General features: G+C 38.5%; 3 protein-coding genes and 1 long non-coding RNA gene across 6 annotated transcripts; 3 read left to right on the top strand and 1 right to left on the bottom strand.

Annotated features, from left to right (window-relative positions):
• Nucleotides 1–100: 100 nt before the first annotated feature.
• Nucleotides 101–5,559, bottom strand: LOC141839755 (uncharacterized). 2 transcript variants are annotated; one of them, XM_074727575.1, is made up of 8 exons: nucleotides 4,666–5,559; nucleotides 2,186–2,527; nucleotides 1,980–2,105; nucleotides 1,766–1,846; nucleotides 1,600–1,655; nucleotides 1,299–1,381; nucleotides 1,092–1,210; nucleotides 101–419 (listed from the first exon to the last, which is right to left on the bottom strand). In XM_074727575.1, the coding sequence occupies exons 1-5, from the start codon at nucleotides 5,492–5,494 to the stop codon at nucleotides 1,627–1,629; spliced, it is 1,407 nt and encodes a 468-aa protein (XP_074583676.1). In that variant the 5' UTR covers nucleotides 5,495–5,559; the 3' UTR covers nucleotides 101–419; nucleotides 1,092–1,210; nucleotides 1,299–1,381; nucleotides 1,600–1,626. The 2 variants fall into 2 exon arrangements, with proteins under 2 accessions (XP_074583676.1, XP_074583677.1); XM_074727576.1 differs by having other exon boundaries at nucleotides 2,186–2,512.
• A 396-nt stretch (nucleotides 5,560–5,955) lies between these two features.
• On the top strand, nucleotides 5,956–11,251 carry LOC141837628 (uncharacterized). 2 transcript variants are annotated; one of them, XR_012602551.1, is made up of 4 exons: nucleotides 5,956–6,100; nucleotides 6,194–6,484; nucleotides 11,013–11,150; nucleotides 11,231–11,251. It is a non-coding gene; the product is annotated as an uncharacterized LOC141837628 (long non-coding RNA). The 2 variants fall into 2 exon arrangements; XR_012602552.1 differs by lacking the exon at nucleotides 11,231–11,251 and adding an exon at nucleotides 11,202–11,228 and having other exon boundaries at nucleotides 11,013–11,123.
• A 1,187-nt stretch (nucleotides 11,252–12,438) lies between these two features.
• Nucleotides 12,439–15,554, top strand: LOC141839957 (phospholipase A1 PLIP1, chloroplastic-like). The gene is made up of 5 exons (XM_074727825.1): nucleotides 12,439–13,129; nucleotides 13,499–14,005; nucleotides 14,084–14,143; nucleotides 14,213–14,629; nucleotides 14,908–15,554. The coding sequence occupies exons 1-5, from the start codon at nucleotides 12,512–12,514 to the stop codon at nucleotides 15,352–15,354; spliced, it is 2,049 nt and encodes a 682-aa protein (XP_074583926.1). The 5' UTR covers nucleotides 12,439–12,511; the 3' UTR covers nucleotides 15,355–15,554.
• A 1,591-nt stretch (nucleotides 15,555–17,145) lies between these two features.
• LOC141839954 (uncharacterized) lies at nucleotides 17,146–22,138 on the top strand. The gene is made up of 8 exons (XM_074727821.1): nucleotides 17,146–17,452; nucleotides 17,561–17,634; nucleotides 19,072–19,152; nucleotides 19,242–19,326; nucleotides 20,238–20,335; nucleotides 20,445–20,532; nucleotides 20,869–21,220; nucleotides 21,730–22,138. The coding sequence occupies exons 1-8, from the start codon at nucleotides 17,174–17,176 to the stop codon at nucleotides 21,975–21,977; spliced, it is 1,305 nt and encodes a 434-aa protein (XP_074583922.1). The 5' UTR covers nucleotides 17,146–17,173; the 3' UTR covers nucleotides 21,978–22,138.
• Nucleotides 22,139–22,310: the final 172 nt, after the last annotated feature.

Raw genomic sequence — 22,310 nt, 5'->3', positions numbered from 1 at the left:
ATAATTCATACCTAATCTTAAAAAAAAATAAACAGCCACAGATCGATAGATACAGTAATTTCCAACTGTTAAATGTTAATATAAAATAAACATTCAGATATTACTCGATCATCCCAAGTTTGCCAAGTTTTTTTCCCCCTGGAAAGTTGTGTTCTACAGCTTTATTGTTTGATCCTACTTTGCCTCAAAGAGACAACTTAAACAATGAGAATGTGGCAAAGGATAAATAGATCGCAAACCACCAGAGGTATCTAAAGGCTTCACAAATCAACCAACTCTTCCATGTGTAAGCTGAAGCACCATAACTTTAATCAGAAGACCATGAGGCACTTGATACCCACAGAGCAGAAGTACCTTCTAGCATAGTAACACTCGGTCAACTGCATCAGAAGGGCCGTGCTCTGAACGGCAGCGTGCATCTGATTGCAGAATGATAAAAAGAAGAAAAGATTGGAGTTAACTGAATTCAACAAAAAAAATAAGCTATGTCGGTTGCTTTGAGATAGAATGATGACTTAACATCCAAGAATAAGTTTATTCTGACAGATAACTGACATTTGAATAACTATAGATGCCATTTTCGATCAAACTGAAGACATAATCTTAATGTGGATAAGTACAACTAGTTAATTTGATTTCTTCAAGTAAAGATTGGGCTATATCAGATGGTTATCAGCAATGAATTCTTTTCCATTCGAAATGAAACCTAAACATCATTCCAATATGTTAACCTTTTTTTTTTATACCAACAGTGACCTTCTTCTCTGGATTTTGTTTGAAACAATCCAACTAACGACAATAAGTCCTTAACCTTGAATTTTCAACTACATAATAGTTTCTTTGCTGTGCTGGAGCAGAGAGAGTAGGTTATAGAGTAACAAATATAGATCAGGAGAGCCAACAAGATGTATATTAAAGAACTATGTAAGTCACTTGTAAAAATAAAACAAGACGTCAAAGTACATAAGTGACTCAGAAATGGGGCCGATTGCATTTTATCTTTTCATGCAGCTTGAAAAAGAAGATTTTAACAGGTATCAATTATAAATAATAACATTTTCTTAGTGTCAAACAAATGGATAAATTCACACCTTAGCCCTCGGAGATCCTTTTCGAAGTCATAAGCTAGAGTTGGATACTGAAGATAGAACTCTAAAGTAGCACATGACTTAAAGATAGGTTGAAGAAAGAAACCCCACATGACTGCCAACTGAAATGGATAACAAAGATTAGCACCTACAGGAGGTTAAAGTACAAGAAGGTTGTAATCTGCATCATATAAAGCCACATATGCTTACCCTATCTTACTCGAAATCAGTCCATAAAGCAACCAAATTGGCATAGACAAACTTAAGTTTCCAAGTGGCCTGACAAGTATTTCCTTCATTCCATGGAAACAAAAACCAAAGTAATAGAGTTAACAACTGATTTTTATAAGGTAGAAAAGCAACAACCAATTATATTAAAATGACAAACTGCTATTCGCAACAGCTTAATTAGGGCTGCACACTTGTTCCTAAAATGTCAATGAAGTTGACGGATATGGCCCTTAAGCATGCATCTTTAAATTGCGCAACAAATTTAGAATACAGAACTAACCTCCAACAGAATAGCAAATGATTTTGCTCAAGCAACTCCATATATGAACATGCTTCCTGTATGTTAAACTTGAAGTTAACCAACATTTATCTTAAGAATATAGTTTTCAGTACACCAAGTTTGAAAACTCAATTTGTCAACTAGCTCAACAAGAGAGATTAAATACCTGGACAAAGTACAAGACATGAATTTGAAGAAATCGGCACAAGGTCTTGGACCTTTTCACTTGCAAATATGGCTCCCATCACTAGAGAAAGATTTTAGACAAAATATGTCACTTGACTAATATATGAGATGATTGTCAAAGGCCTATAAAATCATTCCAAATGTTTAAAAGGGCTTTGTTCATTCAACAGAACAAGAAGTTGATTTCCAGGGACCTGAAATAACAATAGATTTTTGCTTGCACCCATCTTTATCAATCACATCAGCAGCAGTATCAACATCTTCCATTGAGATCAAATGTATGGAATACTCGCCATCTGATAGCCAAGCATATTGTGTTTCTGCAGAAAAACATAAATTTTACAAAAAGATTAAACAAAATATACTAAAATAGAGATGCTTGGAACAAACTCGAACACACTTGAAGAAATATCAGGAAGAACAGCCAACAATTGCACTTCCATTATATTTTCTAGTTGGAATGCATGGGCATTCTTGAAAGGCATAGATGACTTAGCATTGAATTCCAATGCCATTCCACTCTCATTAAAGTTCAGAACGTGTAAACCACCAGCTGAATCTAAGATCAAATATTTCTTCTCTGACAGAACATGGATGCATACTGCTTTTAATGATGCGGGAGTTGATTTGCTGCCTTTACAACTTTGCAATTCAGCAGGTTTGATGACGACAAAAAATGAGTAGAGATCACCTGAGTCTTGCCTCACTCTGACAGTCTTAAGCTTATCTGAATGCAAGAAGACTATGGAATAAACTTTTATCTCAATAACAACAACAATAAAAAAAATTTAAAAACATTGGTCACAATTTTTAACATGAAAGAAAGATATATATGCACTAACAATCTTCCTACGACAAAAATGGTTAATCATGGATGATTTTAAAAAGGGAATTAAAGTCAAGCATATAACTTTGATTAATTTGATGGGTTGCAGATTTCATATTAACAAACTTGTACATCTGGCACTCCTATCCTCTATCCTAATTGGTGTGCATTCCTATCCTCTACCTCAATCAGTTTATTAGTTTTATACTCCTATTCTCTATCGTAATTGGTTTGTTAGTTCTGTTATCAGTATGATATTCCCAGTAAAATTTTCTTATATTAAAAATGTTAGAAGCTTCAGTTTTGTGTTAATGCTCACAAAAATTTCAAATGAGAATTAACAGAGAGGGAATATTAACAGATTTCAAACTAAGGCAGTTTATGTTAAAGCAAATAGCGTAGAAGTATCCAACCGTTTGATCCCAGTATAATTACAATATAGGTGTTAACTATCTACTCAATAACAACGTGAAGGAATGTTGAAAGCAAAAAGGAAGTTTGGACTATCATTTTCCAACCTAGGTTCTTCACACTATTAATTTCTAGACTCTCAGCAAACATTCATCATTTATGTGAATTTATAATAGACAAAAATATCCAATAACAACAAGAGAATTAATTTTCTAAGAAAAGGCACTTTATTTAGGTCAACTAGAGAATATACTTTGGTCTTTGTCTACACCTCACATGCCCAATTCTATTCAATTAAAAATGCCGAAACAATGCCCAAGTATTCCTGAATTATAGATATTGTTGTATCTTTGACTTTATCATTTACGATAACCCCACAAATCCATCTTAACATTCTCATATCTAGTTAATTAACATTATGTTTTTTGATTGATCAACACTCTGATTCAGAAGTATGATTTACCATACCACAATCAAATAAATATTCTCTTTTACCTAACGAACACGGAAGATTACTTAAGACTCCAACAGATATTTCTCTTCATTTTAACCACCGCCTTTTATTTTGTTAATGATATCTTTCTCAATATCTCCTTTGTGTTGAACAATACATTGAAGGTATCTAAAGCTTAATTAAACTTTGATATCTAAAATTTCTCTATGAAACATATGCTTCGAGTATAATCTATTTATATTTGTATTGTGAAGATAATATACATAAAAAATTTAAAAATGTTGGTAAATTCAACTAGAATATAATTTTATCAAACTCATAGTAACTCTTATACTTAACTACATTATCATACATGCCACATTGGCCTAATTTCTAGATAATTCCTTTCTTCTCTAAATCCCACCAAAATTTCAGTTAACTATCAAAAGTTTCAAAAGTAAATAAACTCAAATGAAAATCCTTCTTTATGCTCTCTATTTCTCTATTATTTGTCTTGTTAAATAAATAGCATATATAGTTGATCAATCGACCACAAAACAAAATTGATTATGTTCTTTCATCTCTTATCCTTCATTAATAGCTATTTCCCAAAATTTTATGTTATAACATCAATTTAATCCTTCTATAGTTGCTATAGCATAGTATGCCACCTTCATTCATTTAAATTGGTACTACACCTTTCACTTCATTTCTCAGACATCTTCTTAATTCTTAATTGTGTTGAATAACTAACTTAATCAAATTTTATTAACCTATTCAAACTTCAATGGAAATATCCCACTGCCATTTTATCTAGGCGCTCCCATATTTTCCTTTTGATTTGAACATTCAATTATTCTAGAGGGACCCCTCATATGCTACTCAAAGGTTATATTGGAATCCCTTCTTTTATACCAGAATAAGTGGGGACAAAAATGATAACGATACAACCGTGATGAAGTTATGAAATGCATATTTCTCTTTATTGTTTTACTTAATATGACCCATCAACAAGCATATTTCAAGAATATAAATGTAAATATAAAAATCAAGAATTGTCAAAACCCAGACGAAAGAATCAGATGCATGCCTATCTTAGTTCAAGTATGAATATTGTTAAGAAAGAAAAATGGAGAGCCAAAGAGAGTGGGCTCTTAACAAAGAAAAAAAGAATATAACTTGGGAAACTTATGGGGAGGAGAGCAAGTACCACCCTTTTCTTCAGCTGCAGAATTCTTTCCGCTACCTTCACAACCACTGCGGATTCCGGACTCTTCAGGCACCAACGAACTCTTGATAATGTTCTTAGGAATTATCAAACCATTTGGCAAATTCTTCTTGCAGAGATCTCCAATCGAAGCACTTGCTTTCTTGATGGCTGAAACGCGGGATTTCGAGCGCTTGCCTTTGATCATGGGTCGAAGGGGAAACACCCGAATGACATCCACCTCTCCGAGGAGCAGAAATCCCATCGAAAGCGTGATCGAGTAGATCGGTAGCGTGAGTTCCACCACTGCGCACTTCATGAGATGGACGGTATCCTCCTCCCCCGCAGCCAGCTTCGCGGCGAAGACCCAGATCTGATTAACAGCAACAGAGTGGATTACAAACGCGTTGACCGATCCAGCGAGCCGTATCGTGTGGCCATGGCGGAGGTTGAGGGCGACGGCAAACCGGCCACGGTCGTTTCTGAAGTCAAGGCGAGCGGGGTTGAAGGCGGTGCCGGAGCCGCCGCGGGAGAGGAGGATCCAAACGCGGAGCTGAAGGCTGGAGCCGGCGGCGAGCGGCGATGCAGTGAGGAACAAGACGCGGGAGGAGGGGAGCAGGCGGAGGAAGCAAGCGGCGGTGGAGGGCGGGGGCACAGCGGTGTGGCTGGGGCCGGGGAAACGAGTCGGGGTGAAGGAAGGGTAGAGGAACGCGGACAAGTCGTCGAGCATGAGGGCGAGGGAGCTGGAGGAAGGCTCGTAGAGAAGGGAGGAGACGGAAGCGGCGGGGGAGGAGGAAATCGGAAGCGGGAGCCTGGACGCGTGGAGACTCATAACACCGCCTGGGAAGCGGCGGCCTGGTGGCGCCGCCGTCGGGTTCTACTCAGCACCGGAAACCATGGCCCCAGCGCGGACGAGGCGGCTGCGATTTCACCCCGGCGAAGCGGAGCAAAGCACAAACAAAGATTGGATCCCTGCGAAATCGGCTCGGTGGATCTCAATTGAAGTTTATAGCCTCGATCGCCGTCGGCTCAGTGCTCGACGATATGCCGAAGTGAAATATTAAAATAAGTTTTACTTGACCCCCTACCTTATTTGTTTTTCAACATTGGTCCTTATTTAATTTTTAAAGAAAGAAACATAACATGGGCTAGATTGGTCCTTATTGCTAAATTTAAAATTTGGCGGGCAAATGAGAAATTAACTCGGCCTTTGAAGTGACTGCATTTGGGCTAATGGGCTCACATGTTAGCAATTCAATTAATGGGCCTAATCACTGGGCCTCTATAAATATCAAACAGGAGGAACGATGTAGACGATGATGCGGCGCGGCGCACCGCCGTTCGGTGACTCTCACGGCGCTTTTCTATGGCCACGCTCATTCGATGGACGGCCTCTTCTCTCCCCGGCCGTCGTCCCCGCCGATCCATCAAGGATCAGGTTTTAATTTCCCCTCCTTTGGATCTTTTATTATCTCCCTCTGATAAATGAATCCCTATACTTTCTGTTTGCCTTAACAATATCTGGGTTCAGGTGATCTTCCGAGTGCCAAAGTTCTGTTGAAGGGGGTGGAATTTCCCGAACTCGAAGAAAGCTTAGCTCACCCACTTTGTCTTTGTTGTCGCATTATCATCGTACATGTTTTATTGGGTTGTACTTTCTTCCATGCTTTTGAATTGAAATCTTTTAGATTATCCTTCGCGTCATTTTTGTGGAATAAAGCTTATTGTTGAGCAGAAATGGGTTCGATCGCAAGGAAGCATTGATGCTGAGGAAGTGCTTCTATGGAAACAACAGTTGGGGAGGGCTTCGATGAATTGACAGGTCTTGCGCTATACTTTTCTAGTTCACTGGCATAGTTGCTCTCTGTTTTGAAGTTACTTTCAAAAGGTTTTCCATACTTTTTTGTATCATTATTTTTGCAATGATTGTCTGCGTGTATATGTTTTGTTGTGCATTTCTAGCTAGAACAGTATATTTTGTCAAAAGGCCTCTTGCTATATTTCAGAAAAGGCTCATATTTACTTTGCCAAACACACTGATTAACTATAAAAAAAGCATATGTTTTGCTCATGCTAAAGACAAGATAAATGGCCATAACATTTCGTTGAATTATTTGAGTTGGTATTATCTTACTACAATTTTCTATTTGGAAGTGAGTTTTTTGTTTGTCTCTCTTAAATTTGGAACTCCGCCTGTGATAAGTTTACCTTATCATTGCCGGTCCCAAGCCCGGATAAAGGAGGAGGGTTGCGTTAGGTTGTCAGTCAGCGTTAAACTAAGGCAAACACTCATGAATGGATCCATTAAACTATTGTGCTAATGCTAGGATGTTCCCCGGAAGGAACGCGTTGCAGGGTCCGACTGTAACGTCTCGGCAAGGACCGCTACATCTCCATGAGAACTTGGGTGTAGTGTTAAATGAGCAAAAGTTCTCACACCATAGGTTGGGTAAGAATAAAAATTATAGGAGAATTAATAGTCTAAGATTTGGAACATGGAATATAGGAATCCTTACTGGTAAAACAATGGAGGTAGTAGATACGATGATTAGGAGAATAATTAGTATTTTGTGTGTACAAGAGACAAAATGGGTAGGCGAAAAGGCAAAGTTAATAGAGAATTCGGGTTATAAGTTATGGTACACAGGGAAGAGTAAAACAAGAAATGGAGTTGGTGTTATTGTAGATAGTTCGTTAAAGGATGAAGTTGTAGGAGTAAATAGAAAGGAGAATAGAATTATAGCTCTCAAAATAGTAGTGGAGAAAAACACTATAAATGTAATTAGTGTATATGCACCTCAAGCAGGATTAGATGAAAATACCAAATCAAGGTTTTGGGATGACCTAGATGAAGTATTACAAAATATTCCATCAAATGAAATGGTTTTAATAGGAGGTGATCTAAATGGACATGTTGGAGTGAAAAATGAGGAATATAAGAGGGTGCATGGGGATTATGGGTTTGGAACAAGAAATGAGGAAGGTAAAACAATACTGGATTTTGCGATAGCATATGATCTTATACTAGCTAATACGTTTTTTAAGAAAAGAGAAGAACACTTGATCACATTTAAAAGCGGGAATAATAAATCGCAAATTGACTTTCTTATGGTTAGGAAGAGGGATAGAAAGATTTGTAAAGATTGTAAGGTCATTCCTGGAGAAAGTTTAACTACCCAACATAGGTTAGTAGTATTGGATATACGTCTTAAGCATAATATCCATAAAAAGAAAATATCTACTACTCCTAGAATTAAGTGGTGGAAGTTGAAGGATGAGAAACAAAACATATTTAAGGAGAAGGTAGAAGGACAAGTATTAGGTGAAGTATACGGTGACCCTACTACGACATGGGATAAAATGGTATCAAAGTTGAAAATAATAGCCAAGAGTATACTCGGCGAGTCAAAGGGGCATGTACCACCAAGTAAAGAATCTTGGTGGTGGAATGAGAAAGTATAGGAAAAAGTGAAGGAAAAACGAATAGCCTATAAGAAATTATATATTTGTAAGAATGAAGAAAATTTAAAAAAATATACATTAGCTAAGAAAGAGGCTAAAAAAGCAGTGAATGAAGCTAAAAATACAACTTTTGAGCAGTTATATCGAAAATTGGATACAAAAGAAGGAGAAAAAGACATTTATAAAATAGCTAAAGTGAGAGAGAGGAAGACAAAAGATATTAGCCAAATAAGATGTATTAAAGATGAATGCAATAGGGTATTAGTAAATGATGGAGAAATAAAAGAGCGGTGGAAGAGGTATTTTCATCAACTTTTTAATGAAGGTGTAGGTGAGCAACTTAACTTAGGTAATTTAAGCAGGTCAAATGAGTATAGAAATTTAAATTTTTATCGTAGAATTCAAATTTCAGAAGTAGAACAAGCTTTAAACGGAATGAAAAATGGAAAAGCCGTTGGACCAGATGATATCCCAATAGAGGTATGGAAGTGCTTAGGGAAACAAGGTATTGAATGGCTTACAAAATTATTTAACATGATATTAAAAACAAAGAAAATGTCAGATCAATGGAGAGTAAGTACTCTAATTCCCTTATATAAGAATAAGGGGGACGTACAAAATTGTGCAAATTATAGGGGCATTAAATTAATGAGTCATACCATGAAACTTTGGGAAAGAGTAATAGAAAAACGATTAAGAAAAGAGACTATGGTCACCGAAAATCAATTTGGGTTTATGCCTGGTAGGTCGACAATAGAAGCTATACATCTTCTCAGGCAACTAATTGAAAAGTATCGGGGGCAAAAGCAAGATCTACATATGATATTTGTTGATTTAGAAAAAGCTTATGATAGAGTCCCAAGAGAAATTATATGGAGAATTCTAGAAAAGAGGGGTGTTAGCGTAGTATATATTGACCTAATTAAGGATATGTATGAGGAAGTAACGACTAGAGTGAAGACTTCAGGCGGATTAACTGAATCATTTCCAATAAAGATAGGGTTACATCAAGGGTCAGCTCTAAGTCCTTATCTTTTTACACTAATCATGGATGAACTTACTGAACATATTCAAGATACCGTACCATGGTGCATGTTGTTTGCAGATGATATTGTATTGGTAGATGAGACACGTGAGGGAGTAAATGCTAAATTAGAATCTTGGCGAGAAACACTAGAAGAGAAAGGTTTTAGGCTTAGTAGAGTAAAGACAGAATATATGGAATTTAAGTTTAGCAATATTGAACGTAGTGAGACAAGTATTAAAATAGGAGATGATGAGTTGTCTGAAACTGAGAGTTTTAAATATCTAGGATCATTTTTGCAAGCCGATCGAGGGATTGAGAGAGATATCTTACATAGAATACAAACAGGATGGTTGAAGTGGAGGAGAGCATCAGGTGTTTTATGTGATCGTAAAGTGCCTCTAAAACTTAAAGGAAAGTTCTATAAAACGGCAATTAGACCTGCCATGTTATATGTCGCTGAATGTTGGGCTATGACTCGAGCACATGAGCAAAAGATGAGAGTTGCGGAGATGAGGATGTTAAGATGGATGTGTGGACATACGAAGATGGACAGAATAAGAAATGAGAGCATTAGAGAGAAAGTTGGAGTTGCATCTATTGAGGGAAAACTCCGTGAGACACGTTTAAGGTGGTACGGACATGTACTTAGACGACCGATAAATGCTCCAGTTAGGCGGTGTGAAACTATAACAAATACGCATATCAAACGAGGGCGAGGTAGACCAAAAAAGACTTGGTTAGCAACAATAAAACAAGATAAAATTTATTTAAATATAAATGATGATATAACAGGAGATAGAACTCAATGACGTAAAAGGATCCATATAGCCGACCCCACTTAGTGGGATAAGGCTTGGTTGTTGTTGTTATTGTCTCTTAAATTTGGATATGAAGCAAGTTGGATAGCAACAATAGTTCATTTTTGAGTTCTTGCAATTGGAAGTAAGTGATGTATGATTGAAAAGATAGAAACTGAGCTGCAAGATAAACAGAATAAAAGCTAAGCTTCATGGTTGCGTTTTTTGGAAGATGATAGCATAAGAATCAAATATATATCTTTATCATGTGCATTAACAAAATTTGAATCTGATTAAAAGGTATACGTGAAAACAAACAATTTTTTCACACCCATTAAGAGCTTCAAGCATGTTTCATCATAGAGCCATTTACCTGGATGTTGAGTTTTCTTCAAGCTTGCATCCGTTTCACAGGCAACTTCACGCTGCAGGCTAGTGAATTATGCATTGTGATTCTTTTCTGGAGGGAGAACAAGTACCATTTAAAGCTTCTTTCTGCTGATCGCCTTGTAAATAGCACTCTTATACGAAAACAATGCCCCCAATATCGTCTAATGGTCCTCTTGTTTTGGATGGATGGCTATCACATGTCTTACTTGGATTTGTTAGATTGATCAGATTGAATTGAATCTGACAAAATGGACGTTCCTGAGACAAGTTCAGTGCAATTTTCATCCAATTACATCTATGAGTTAACCCATTTCCTCCCAATTATAGTCCAAAATGATGACAGTAATATACATTACTATGGCAGAACTTCAATATGCTCCATCTTATGATACAATGGCTGTTTGAATCTTGTATTCGAAGGTTAAGAAAGCATATCAAACTTGATCTACCATGTATGGAAAGATAATACTAAAACAGTTGACATTACTTATTGCTCCTTTTGATGTCTACATTCAACTGATAATTTTTTTGGGGGGTGTAGAATGCTTCGCACATAGTAGCATTCTTGGAATGGTTCTGTACTTGATTGATGAGGCTCCTCTCTAGAACCTGATAATTTTTTTTTCAGAGCATGGGCGATCGATTGCATAACATAGAGAATGTCAACAAAGCAGGTGCCATAATGGTTGTCGAGCAAGGCCACCATTTTAGCCCAAGGAAAGTCACTGTTTCAACCAGTGGATCTGTTCCAATGATTTCTCCGGGAATCGCCGTGTGCTTTAGCAGTTAGTTCGAATGCTACAACAGAGGAGGTAACTCTTAAACTACTCCCAATTCTGATCGAATATCCAATGTATTTTCAGGTGAGAAACTGGATTATGCTGATCAACAGGAAGTGTGCGATGATGCTTGCAGGAGTAAATGACAGGTTTGGGTCGCTTCTATTCTTCTTTCGGACGTGATCACCATTTTCATGATCCTAGTGTTCTAACTCGACAGCAGGTAGGATGCCAAGAGATTTATAGAACTTGTTCGTGCATGGCATTCCATGCAAGACAAATCTCATCTCATCGCATTCAATCCTCATTAAAGAACCCTTTCCAAGCCTCTCCAGAGGAGAAGATGATCGCGTTCCGCAATGTCCTTGCCAAAGCTGGTGTTCTTGCGAGTCAGCAGAGAAGATCAGCTTTTGGTTGGTCCACCTCCAATCATTAGCTTATAATTTCAGTTGAAGAAGATTGCAAATGCTTAATGTTTGATTTTATCATGTGGCATAATAAAGAAGAAATCATGTAGCGAGAAGAATTGTAGCTGAAGATATTCATCAACCTTTTGGACTTTTGTGTTTGATAATGATCAAGGAAGATTTAGCTGTGACTTATTACAAACCGAACAGGCTTAATAATCTGGAAGAATTAGAGACCAGAGAAATTAATTGCGCTGGCCGACACAGCGAGCCACAGGCGGCGCGCGAGGTCGCGCATGGCCAGCCATGCACACGTATATATGCCCGACCATCTCTTCGTGGCACGCAGCCGCCACGTGTTCGTCTTTCCCTACCGCCGACATCTCCATAAATATTGTTATTGTTATTATTATTATTATTATTATTACAGTTCGCCGGAGGCAACTACCTCACCGGCAACCACCACCTACTTGCCCAACAGCCTCCTCCACCGCCCTTTTTTTAAAAGAGTTTGAATCCCCGACGGAATCGATGGCTTGAGTATCGGCTCCGTTTCCTTCGGCGGACTCGACGATGGTTTTCTGACTTCCTTCTACTCCGGCGCCATTGCTTTCCTCGATCGAGTCGTGGACGCCGACGCTTTCGGTTTCTTGCTGATTTGGAGTTACCGGGCGGAGATCTCGATGGAGCCACCGCGCAATTAATTAACGCTGCGCGACAACCACCCGCTCTTGTTATTTGCTACCTCTAATTGCCCTTCTCTGACACTTTTACCCTTCTGTTTTAGGGATTGGGGCGCGGGGAACCGTCGGTTTTGTTGAGGGTAAATATGTCGTTTCGGTGAGCCAGTGGGGTTGTATTTATGGAGATTTGCCGCGGAGGACAGACGAGAGGAAGCGGCGGACAACCCCTCCTCTCCCTTTGACCGTTCAAAATTGGTTCGTTTTGTCCCGATCCAGATCGATCGAGCAGCGACGGGCGCCGGTGATGATGGCGCGAGCGGCGGTGGGCGTCCACGGTCTGTCTCCGGGGGTGGCGGTGGAGGGAATGGCCGGCCGGATGAGGCGGACGCAGTCGGCGCCGCAGCTGCGGCGCTCCCTGTCCGTCTCCCGCGCGGCTGCAGCGCCGCCGCCGTCGCTGAAGAGCAGCAGGTCGGTGGGGGCGCTGATCCCCTTCGGCGGGATAATCTCCAACACGATCCGATCATTTATGTTCGAGGTCGATGAGGAGGAAGAGGCGGCGGGCGTCGGCGATGGCGAGATGAGGTTGGTGGAGGAGATCGAGGCCGAGGCAAGGACGGAGATCCGCCAGCGGGCTAATTGGGTGTCGCGGATCTTGGAACTCCGGAGACGATGGAGGGATCGGCAGCAGCAGCAGGACGCCAAGCAAGGAACCGAATCCGAAAAGGAGGAGGAGGAGGAGGAAGATGAGTACTGTGGCGTGAGCTACGACGACGACGAGTCATTGGCGGCGAGTGGGACTCGGGGCAATTGGGATCGGGAATCGTTCGCGAATTTTCTTCAGCCGGTGACATGGCCGGAAACGAAACTCTTCTCCCAACTCGCATTCCTCTGCAACAAGGCCTACAAGATCACAGACATCAAGGTGAAGCTCCCCTTTCAATCTACACCCTTCATTTGAATTCCAACGGCTCTCATTTCACACAGCTAATATACAACTGCCTATTTATTTTTTCATTTTTCATTTTTCAATTTTCAATTTTTTAAATCGTAAATTTTTATTTGGCCAACTGATTATTTATTTATTTTTATGCATGTGGGCACGTACTGCCTATTTATTTTTTCAATTTTCAATTTTCAATTTTCAATTTTTTAAATCGTAAATTTTTATTTGGCCAACTGATTATTTATTTATTTTTATGCATGTGGCCACGTACACATTCTTTATGTTGGTCTGTCGTATTCGTGGAAGCCCATCTAAGGATTAATGGGCCATTTGGGCCAAACATGGCAGGTGGACGAGCTGCGTGCGTGGTACCGCCTCGAGTTCGTAACCTCGTCCCTCGAGAAGAAGTCCGCAGCTGCCATCAGGGCCAAGCTCGAGGTCGACTCCACGAGGCCGCCGCGAGGGTCTCCGAAGCCTGCACAGTCTCCCTCGGTGGTCCCGTCCAATTCTCCCGCGGTCGCCGCCGCCTCGTCCCTTGCTTACGAGGTCGCGGCCTCTGCCGCCTCCTACGTCCACTCTGGAGCCCGGGTCAACGTTTCCTTGGCCGGCGGAAACGGGGTCGAGCACCGCCACCCGCCGCGTGTCTGCGGTGACGCGGCGCCTACCAACGGCCGTAGATGCAAGAACCCCGAGGTGGCCGCGTACGTGGCGGCCTCCACGATGACGGCCGTGGTGGCGGCAGAGGAGGCGGCGAGGCAGGAGGCGGCTAAGGATCTCCGCTCCCTCCATTCCTCCCCGTGCGAGTGGTTCGTGTGCGACGAAGTTGGTACGCGCACCCGCTGCTTTGTGATCCAGGTGAGTTGAAACTGAACAGCCTACTGAAAGAGGACTTTTCCCATTCTTCTTCTACAACGCATTGGCTCTGTTCTGCAGGGATCCGATTCGCTGGCTTCTTGGCAAGCAAATCTATTCTTCGAGCCCACCAAATTCGAGGTAAAGTCGAGTTCACAGATTCCGTAGTAAGCTTTATGCTCGGATCGTGTTTGATGTTTTCACCAACAGGGGATGGATGTTCTAGTTCACCGGGGGATTTACGAAGCGGCCAAGGGCATACACGAGCAATTCCTTCCTGAGATCGCAGAACACCTCCATCGATACGGAGACAGCGCCAGGCTTCGTTTCACTGGCCACTCCTTGGGTGGCAGCCTCTGCATCCTTGTCGCCCTCATGTTGCTGGCTCGAGGCAACGTGGAGCGCCACCACCTTCATCCGGTCGTCACCTTTGGCACGCCGTCCGTGTTTTGCGGCGGCGAGAGGGTCCTGCAGGAGCTGGGCTTGGACGATGGCTTTGTCCGCTCCGTGATGATGCACCGCGACATCGTCCCCAGGGCCTTCTCTTGCGACTACCCTGACCAGGTCGCCCTACTCCTCAAGCGGCTTAACGGCGTCTTTCGATCCCACCCTTGCCTTAACAATCAGGTATTCTTTCTCATAGTGGAAGACTACATTTACTGTAAAATCGAATTAACTTAACCTAGGAAGGCAAAAATCTAATAACTTGATGCTACATAGGAGTTTGTAGGTGAAACGTAAACTAGTTATTGATTGCTCTCATTTGATCGCCAAAATCATGTGGTTTTTGGGATTCTTGAGCTGTAGTGTTTCTGAAACTGGACAGTCGTTTGGATGGAACAGTGGGATTTCTTGCTTAACCTTTTGGTTCTGTGTTGATGTTAACTTGGTTTTTGGTGTAGCAGAAGGTTTTGTATTCTCCACTTGGCCGGACGTACATCCTCCAGCCCGACGGCCAGTCGTCTCCCTTCCACCCTCTCCTGCCGCAAGAATCCGCCCTCTACATGTTCGACAGGAATAACATCCGCGAAGGAGGCTCATCGGCAAGTGCACTGCGGGCCTTCATCAACTCTCCCCATCCACTGGAGACGCTGAGCGACCCCCGGGCCTACGGCTCCGAGGGCACCATCCTCCGCGACCACGACTCGAGCAACTACGCCAAGGTCATCGGCGTCCTGGTCCGGCAGTACAAGGAGAACCTTCGGCAGCAATCGAGGAAGCAGCACCTGGAACAGTGGTGGCCGCTCCTCACCTCCTCTGACGCTGCAGGCTCCTGCACGAGCCACCAAAATCCAATCTTGCAGAAGCCTGCGCAGTTGGTGCCCAACGAAGTGGCTGCCACAGGGTTCTGACTCGACTCAGAAAAAACCTCACCACGCCAAAATTTAGATCTGCTGTTGCTGCCGCCGCCACTGCTGCTGCGGTTGTAAATCCATCCTGTGATTCTTCTCCCACTCGCTTAGGCTTCTTTGCATCTCATGGTGTTCGGCCGACAATGTGTAGTTATTGCAAATAATTTGTAACCTCTGTTTATTGAACTGCTTGATGTATACTACTTAGTGGAAATATTGAGCTTATGAGCTACAATTATGGATTGATTATCCATGCCTGGATAATTAATTCTTGAAAATTCAAGGTTAAATATCTTATATCTTAATCTCTATGGGCCTCTTGGTGGGGCCCATATAAGTATCTTTGACTGATGGGCCTAGTCTGTTGAGGGCCCATCTACAGCCTTCCTGGTTTTCTTCTATTTCTATGCCGCTAGATTTCAAGGGCATGTTTGGTAAGGGGTAATCTGGCTTGGTAAGGGGTAATCTGGCTTGTAATGTAATCAGGATTACATTACAAGATGATTTACTTTGTTTGGTAACATTTTAGAGATGTAATGTAATGTAATTGGATTACAAAAGAGGAGCCAAGATATGTAATCTGGATTACAAAGGAAATAGTATGTAATCCAGATTACATTACAGATTCTATTTTTATCGTACCAAATATACCCTTCCACTTTATTAATAAAATTAATAATTTTATAAAATAAATAATTTATTAATTATAATTAATTATTAATTATTAATAAACTTAATTAAAATAATTAATAAAAGTATTAATAAAATAATAATTATTAATTATTAAAATAAGTATTAATAATTATAATTAATAAAATAATTAAAATAATAAAATTAATAATAATAATTATTAATAATTTAAATAAAAATTATTTATTATTATTATTAATTAATAAAATATTTATTAATAATTTTAATAATTTTTATTTTATAATTTTAATTAATAATTAATAAAATTAATTAAAATAATTAATAAAATAATTATTATTAATTATTAAAATAAGTATTAATAATTATAATTAATAAAATAATAAAATTATTAATAATAAAATAATAATTATTAATTATTAAAATAAGTATTAATAATTATAATTAATAAAATAATTAAAATAATAAAATTATTAATAATTATTATTAATAATTTAAATAAAAATTATTTATTATTATTATTAATTAATAAAATATTTATTAATTATTTTAATAATTTTTATTTTATAATTTTAATTAATTATTATTTAAACTAATTAATTATTTTAAAAATAAAAATAATTAATTAATTATTAATAATTAATTTTAAAAATTAATAGTTAATAATAAATTATTAATTATTAAAAATTATTAATTAATTTTAATTAGTAATTAATAAATATTTTAATAATTTTTATTTTTTATAATTAATAAAATTATTAAATAATTATTAATTTTATTAATAAAAATTATTAATTTTATTAATAATAAAAATTAATAATTATTAATTATTAATTATTAATAAAATAATTTATTTTAAAGATAATAAAAATAATCTTTATTATTACATTTATTTTTATTTTATTTTAAAAATTAGGAGGGTATTATTGGTATTTTATTATAATAAAAATTAAAATCCTTACTAAAAATAATGTACACCAAACACTGTAATGTAATCATTCTTGTAATCAAAGATTACATGCATTCCTTCAACCAAACATAGTAATGTAATCTTAATTACATTACATTACATTACAAACTTGATTACAATTATTACAAGCATGATTACATTACGTCGTACCAAACATAGCCGAAGTTCACCGGGAGCCTAATCGCTCACTTCGGATCCGAGATGCCGGCAGCTAGGAGGCGCGACCGGCGCGGCGCCGGCGGCCGGGATCAGCCCACTCAGCCTCAGGAAGGTCGATCCACGGTCAGATCCAGAAGTCTCTCCATCTCTCTCCTATCCACCTCACTTCTCCTCTTACTCCTCGCCGTGGTCGCGATCGCGGCGCTCTTCATCGTTTACCGAGGCGACGAAAGTGGCATCGAGGGAACCGCGCCTCCGTCCCTCTCCGTCTACGAGAGAGGACTCGTGAATCCCAATTTAGACTACCACGAAATCCTCGCCGTGAGTTGTTTTATATTTTCGAAGTTGGCATCTTTCTCTGTCTTTGTTGGTCCCTTCACGCTTTCTACTGTTTTGCTTGCTCTTGTCGTTGTTTTTGTTTTGTTTCAGGAAAACTCACGGTTTTCTGAGAACACATCGAGGCGCCACTTTCCAAATCCGGTGCTGGCGTATGTAACTCCTTGGTACGATCCCTGCTCTTCGATCATTTAGAACTCGGTAATTTAATGGATTTTTGTTGGTAGATTGGTATCTTCTTTGTTCAATAATAGTCTTTCTTTTATCCTCTTCACTTTATCTTGGAATTTTTATACCCCATCGGTCCACCCGCGTTTCTGTTTATCTGCTTCTCAGTGAGTCTAACATGAATTAAGACTATATCTTCCATTAAGGTGAATTCTCTTGGTATTCTGTTTAGGCACTCTGTTATTTCACATATTTTTTGCTTTCTGAATTGAAACCCAGGGATTCCTCCCTATTTAGTTTCAGAAGCAAATTAATTATGAATGTAGTCAAAGAAACTATAGTTGGGGGTCCTGGCTCCTGAGGCGTACGTTTTTTGAGGATAATTGTCTCCTTTCTCCACCAATATCATGCCAATGTGATAACATACCTTAGATGAATTTTAAACCAAAACTAAATTTTGTCAATCCACGATAGTCTAAACTATCTGAGGTCCACTACTTGGATCTTATAATAATTTAACCTTGTACCGTCGAATAAATTGTTGTCATTTGTGTAATGAATATATCAATCAATTATAGCAAAGAATGCAAAGGTGAGAAACTCTTATTTGCCACGTAGTACATGTTATCACGGCATCACTGAAAGTGTGACCTTGCAAGTTATAGTAGGTGCTTTATAGGAAAAGGAAGTTACATCACTAGGCTCTTATTTGAGCTCTGAACCTAATTTGATAGGTTGTCGATTTTCTTTTCGCATTCAGCCAAATAAATTTAGTCTCCTAAACGTTACTTTTGAACCGACCTTCTTAGGCTTGATTTAGTTTGGAAATAAAGAGGGATCATATCTTAAACAGTCCAGTTCAGCAATGCCTATGGATTTGCAACTGAACTGCATATTGCATGTTGGTTAAAAATCTGGTCATTCACTTTGTGTGGCAATAAATGGAAAACATATTATTTATGCCGAAGTCGCAATACAAGAGTGCATACATACATACATACATTCAAATTATAGAATTTTATTTCCAACATGAAAATCCATAAAACATTTAAGCCATTATTGGTCCGTAGGCAAGTCTTCCAAAACAAGCTGCTGCTGCTGATCAAGGCCGCAAATGAGTAGACATGGTCCACTGCCCTAAGGTTCCTCTTGTCGAGCAAGTATAAGTCTGAATCTGAACACACACAGATTATTTTTAGCAGCAAATTTTGCTTCTTGACTTGTGTTTTATTAGGTAGTTTGAGTCATTTAGTGTTGGATGAGTTTGCTAGCTTTGAAACTCTAGTTTCAAATTTCAGTTACATTAAAGATTTGCATCACAGATTGTTCAATCATCATTAACTTGGAGTAATGATAATCAAATTTACTTTTGGTTATAAATTTTGTTGTCCCATCCAAAACTTAGTCTAGTCTGATATGTCCCAAATGTATTGCAGGAATTCAAGAGGCTATGAAATGGCTAAACTTTTTGGTTCGAAGTTAACCCATCTATCTCCTATATGGTATGAGTTGAAGAGGTACACACATATATGAATTGAATGATTGGCCATTTTGCTTCTTTGGAACTTCAAATCTTCTCCATTGTGATCTTATGAGTTTCTTTCAGTGAAGGGAAGAAGCTAGTTTTGGAAGGACGTCATAATGTTGACAAAGAGTGGATTTCAGAGCTTTGGAATAATGGACATCCACTGGTAATTGGTCAGTCTGAGTCCCTAGTTGTTCCCAAACCCAAGCTTTTGCTTGGATCACCATAACTGACTTTCTTTTCACAAATTGTATTTTATATACAGACTCAATTAACTTGCTAAATTTTCCTGTTGGCAAATTTCATTATGCTTTGGTCTGCATAAAATCAAAGATCATGAAAGGTCAATGCATCTTGGATCGTAGCACTGATTCTGTTGACTGTGAATGTTGAATATGCTCTCGATATTTGTTTTCCGAATCAAATGTGAAAATTTCCTAGTTGGAGGTTGGACACCTTGAAACATGATGCTTTCACAGGTGAGTCTTAGCACATAGATAAATTTGCCCAGTTACAGTCTAGAGACCATGGTCCAGTCATGAGCAGAATTTTAAACCAAATAAACTGACCTTCCCCAGCCCCATGCTGGCAATGACAGGAACCTTGTGCTCTAGGATTGTACTATTTTAGTTGGGTACTCGTACTAGCATCTGACTAGTTGTCGTTGTGCACCATGTGGCAAGACACGCTCAAATTCTAGAGCTACCAAGCTTTTGGAAGAACAATGGTTTCTTGGAGAAATTAGTTGTGCATTAACAATCAAACTAGTGTTCATGTCTCTACTGCTGTACTGCATAATGTTCATGTTGTGCATAATTGGTTATTCAGGACAAAAGTTTTATAACTCAGAGATTTTGTAATAGTTTTTCTTTAATGTTACTTGGGGAAAGACACATGTAAGGTTGATAATGACACATATAAGATCATGCCTGGCACTGTTATGGTTTAGTTTTATATTTTCTAACTGGTTCAAGCCTTTTCCATTTTTTTATTGAATCTTGTACCCAATTCTTAGACCGACCAGTTCAAGTGGTAATATGTTGATGAGTTGGTGACTAGATCTTTCAAATATTGTAGGTCTTACCTAGAGTCGTATTAGAAGCATCTCCCACAGATCTACTACTAAAGAAGAAGCAGTGGAATAGAGCAATTGATATTATAATAAAAGAATGCAAGTAAGTGTTTTTTTTTTGTATGATCACAAGTAAACTTTTGTAATCAAAAGATTCGAATCTGTATGTAAAAATATTCTTTTCAGCTTGACATCTACTTGTCAGTGAATAGGGACATGGGATATGATGGTGTTGTGCTTGAGTCCTGGTCAAGATGGGCAGCTTATGGTATCTTGCATGATCCAGATTTGCGCAATATGGTAACTTTTTTCTCAAATAAAGATCTTTCTTCTTTCAATATGCATGCAATGTAAGTCAATAATCCACAAATTTATCGAGTATAGTTGCTTTTCTATATATTGGTCGTATTACATAAGCTATGCTACACCAGATGGCAAGTAGCATGACAATAATCTGTTAATATCTACAGATATTCTTTCTCCAGCTTATTTTTTTCAGTCATTTTTAAAGTTTTAACTATATATTCTTCAGATCTTTGAGAAATTTCATGAACACACATATTATACATAGTTTTCTCAGTTTTCTGTCATGTGAAAGAAACATTCCTCATTTGGCTATCATCCTTCGATGTGCAGGCTTTGGATTTCATTAAACAGCTTGGTGAGGCATTGCATTCAGTCGATTTAACAAGGAGAAATGATGATCACAAATTGGAGCTGATCTATGTGATTCCTGCCCCACGCTCACCAAACTTTAATGAATACGATTTCGGACCACGAGATCTGCAACAACTTTGTGATGCTGTAGATGGTTTTTCGCTTATGACCTATGATTTTTCAGGGCCTCAAAGTCCTGGCCCAAATGCTCCTCTGAATTGGGTGCGTGCTTCTTTGAACATGCTTGTTGGTGATAGTGATGCCCAGAATCACGCTCGTAAGATTCTCCTGGGTCTGAACTTCTATGGGAATGATTTCCTCATTCCAGAAGGTATGCATTATCTTGAAAGTTAAATGTTGACATCTGAAGATGGGATTCGTCTCAGTACTATTATATTCTCACATCATTGTATGAGTTATGCTTGTGAAAGTAAATTATGAGATTAGTCTTTAAATCATATTGCATGATAGATCCGATACTCATGTGGTACACAGCTACACTGACAAATCCTCTACTCATCTATGATTTTATATGAAGCTGAACAAATTGTCACAAGACTCTTTTAAGTTCCTTTTTTACTGCCGTTTAAGAAGATTACCATGATTTCTCAGTTTATAGGAAGTTGTTCTAACAGCAATTCCTGAAATGATCTAGTGGAATCCTGTCAACAAGTTCTTGTTACATACACTGCTAGTCCTTCGTTGTACAATTCAGCAACAAGGATTTCATTTCACTCTGTTCAAAAGCTCTACTCAGATAAACATCATTCTATTCTTCTCGTATATAATAAGATCAAATTGCGCCAATTTTGTTCTTTATGATTTGTGGGTTCACTTCAGGTGGTGGTGGAGCTATAACTGGAAGAGACTACATCTCATTGCTGGAGAAACACAAACCGGTGCTTCGTTGGGACAACACAAGTGCTGAACATTTTTTCGTCTATCTGCACAACTATCAAAGGCACGCTGTGTTTTATCCCTCATTGATGTCTCTATCGACACGCCTCGAAGAAGCTCGTGCTTGGGGAGCTGGTATTTCGATTTGGGAAATCGGGCAAGGTTTGGACTACTTTTTCGATCTTTTTTAAGATTCAACTTGTTTGTGAAACCTAATTCCATTCCCTAGTAAGTTTTAAGGTGTCGTGTTTAATCTTCCAAATTCTCAAAGCGGGAAGCCATAGGATTTAACCCTAATTATGTTCCTGTTGATGACAATATTACGCATGAAAAACATGTTTTTATGATTTAATCCAAATTACTTTACATCTTATTAATAATTGCAACTGTTATTTTAATACGAACTAAAGATAATAATATTATGTAGATGATCTGGTAATCACTTTTAGATAAGTATATTTAATATTAAATTAATTAAAATGTTCTTTTATTACTGTTTTTATTTTTATTATGGAAATATCTTA

The sequence above is a fragment of the Curcuma longa genome, chromosome 11 (assembly GCF_044706935.1).
Source record: "Curcuma longa cultivar G26 ecotype Majalengka, Jawa Barat chromosome 11, ITB_CL_G26_1.1, whole genome shotgun sequence".
Classification (NCBI taxonomy): Eukaryota; Viridiplantae; Streptophyta; class Magnoliopsida; order Zingiberales; family Zingiberaceae; genus Curcuma; species Curcuma longa.
Note: the sequence above shows the minus strand (reverse complement) of the source record. Positions and strands in the feature narration are given on the sequence as shown.

Excerpts from the sequence above, each read along its gene's own strand:
- LOC141839755 (XM_074727575.1), bottom strand. The coding sequence starts at position 5,494 with ATGAGTCTCCACGCGTCCAGGCTCCCGCTTCCGATTTCCTCCTCCCCC. Across the intron at positions 2,528-4,665 it reads TGCAGCTGAAGAAAAGGGTG|TCTTCTTGCATTCAGATAAG; the intron begins GTACTTGCTCTC and ends TTTATTCCATAG. Across the intron at positions 1,847-1,979 it reads AAAATCTATTGTTATTTCAG|TGATGGGAGCCATATTTGCA; the intron begins GTCCCTGGAAAT and ends ATCTTTCTCTAG.
- LOC141839954 (XM_074727821.1), top strand. The coding sequence starts at position 17,174 with ATGCCGGCAGCTAGGAGGCGCGACCGGCGCGGCGCCGGCGGCCGGGAT. Across the intron at positions 17,453-17,560 it reads ACTACCACGAAATCCTCGCC|GAAAACTCACGGTTTTCTGA; the intron begins GTGAGTTGTTTT and ends GTTTTGTTTCAG. Across the intron at positions 17,635-19,071 it reads CTGGCGTATGTAACTCCTTG|GAATTCAAGAGGCTATGAAA; the intron begins GTACGATCCCTG and ends AATGTATTGCAG.
- LOC141839957 (XM_074727825.1), top strand. The coding sequence starts at position 12,512 with ATGATGGCGCGAGCGGCGGTGGGCGTCCACGGTCTGTCTCCGGGGGTG. Across the intron at positions 13,130-13,498 it reads ACAAGATCACAGACATCAAG|GTGGACGAGCTGCGTGCGTG; the intron begins GTGAAGCTCCCC and ends CAAACATGGCAG. Across the intron at positions 14,144-14,212 it reads TCGAGCCCACCAAATTCGAG|GGGATGGATGTTCTAGTTCA; the intron begins GTAAAGTCGAGT and ends TTTCACCAACAG.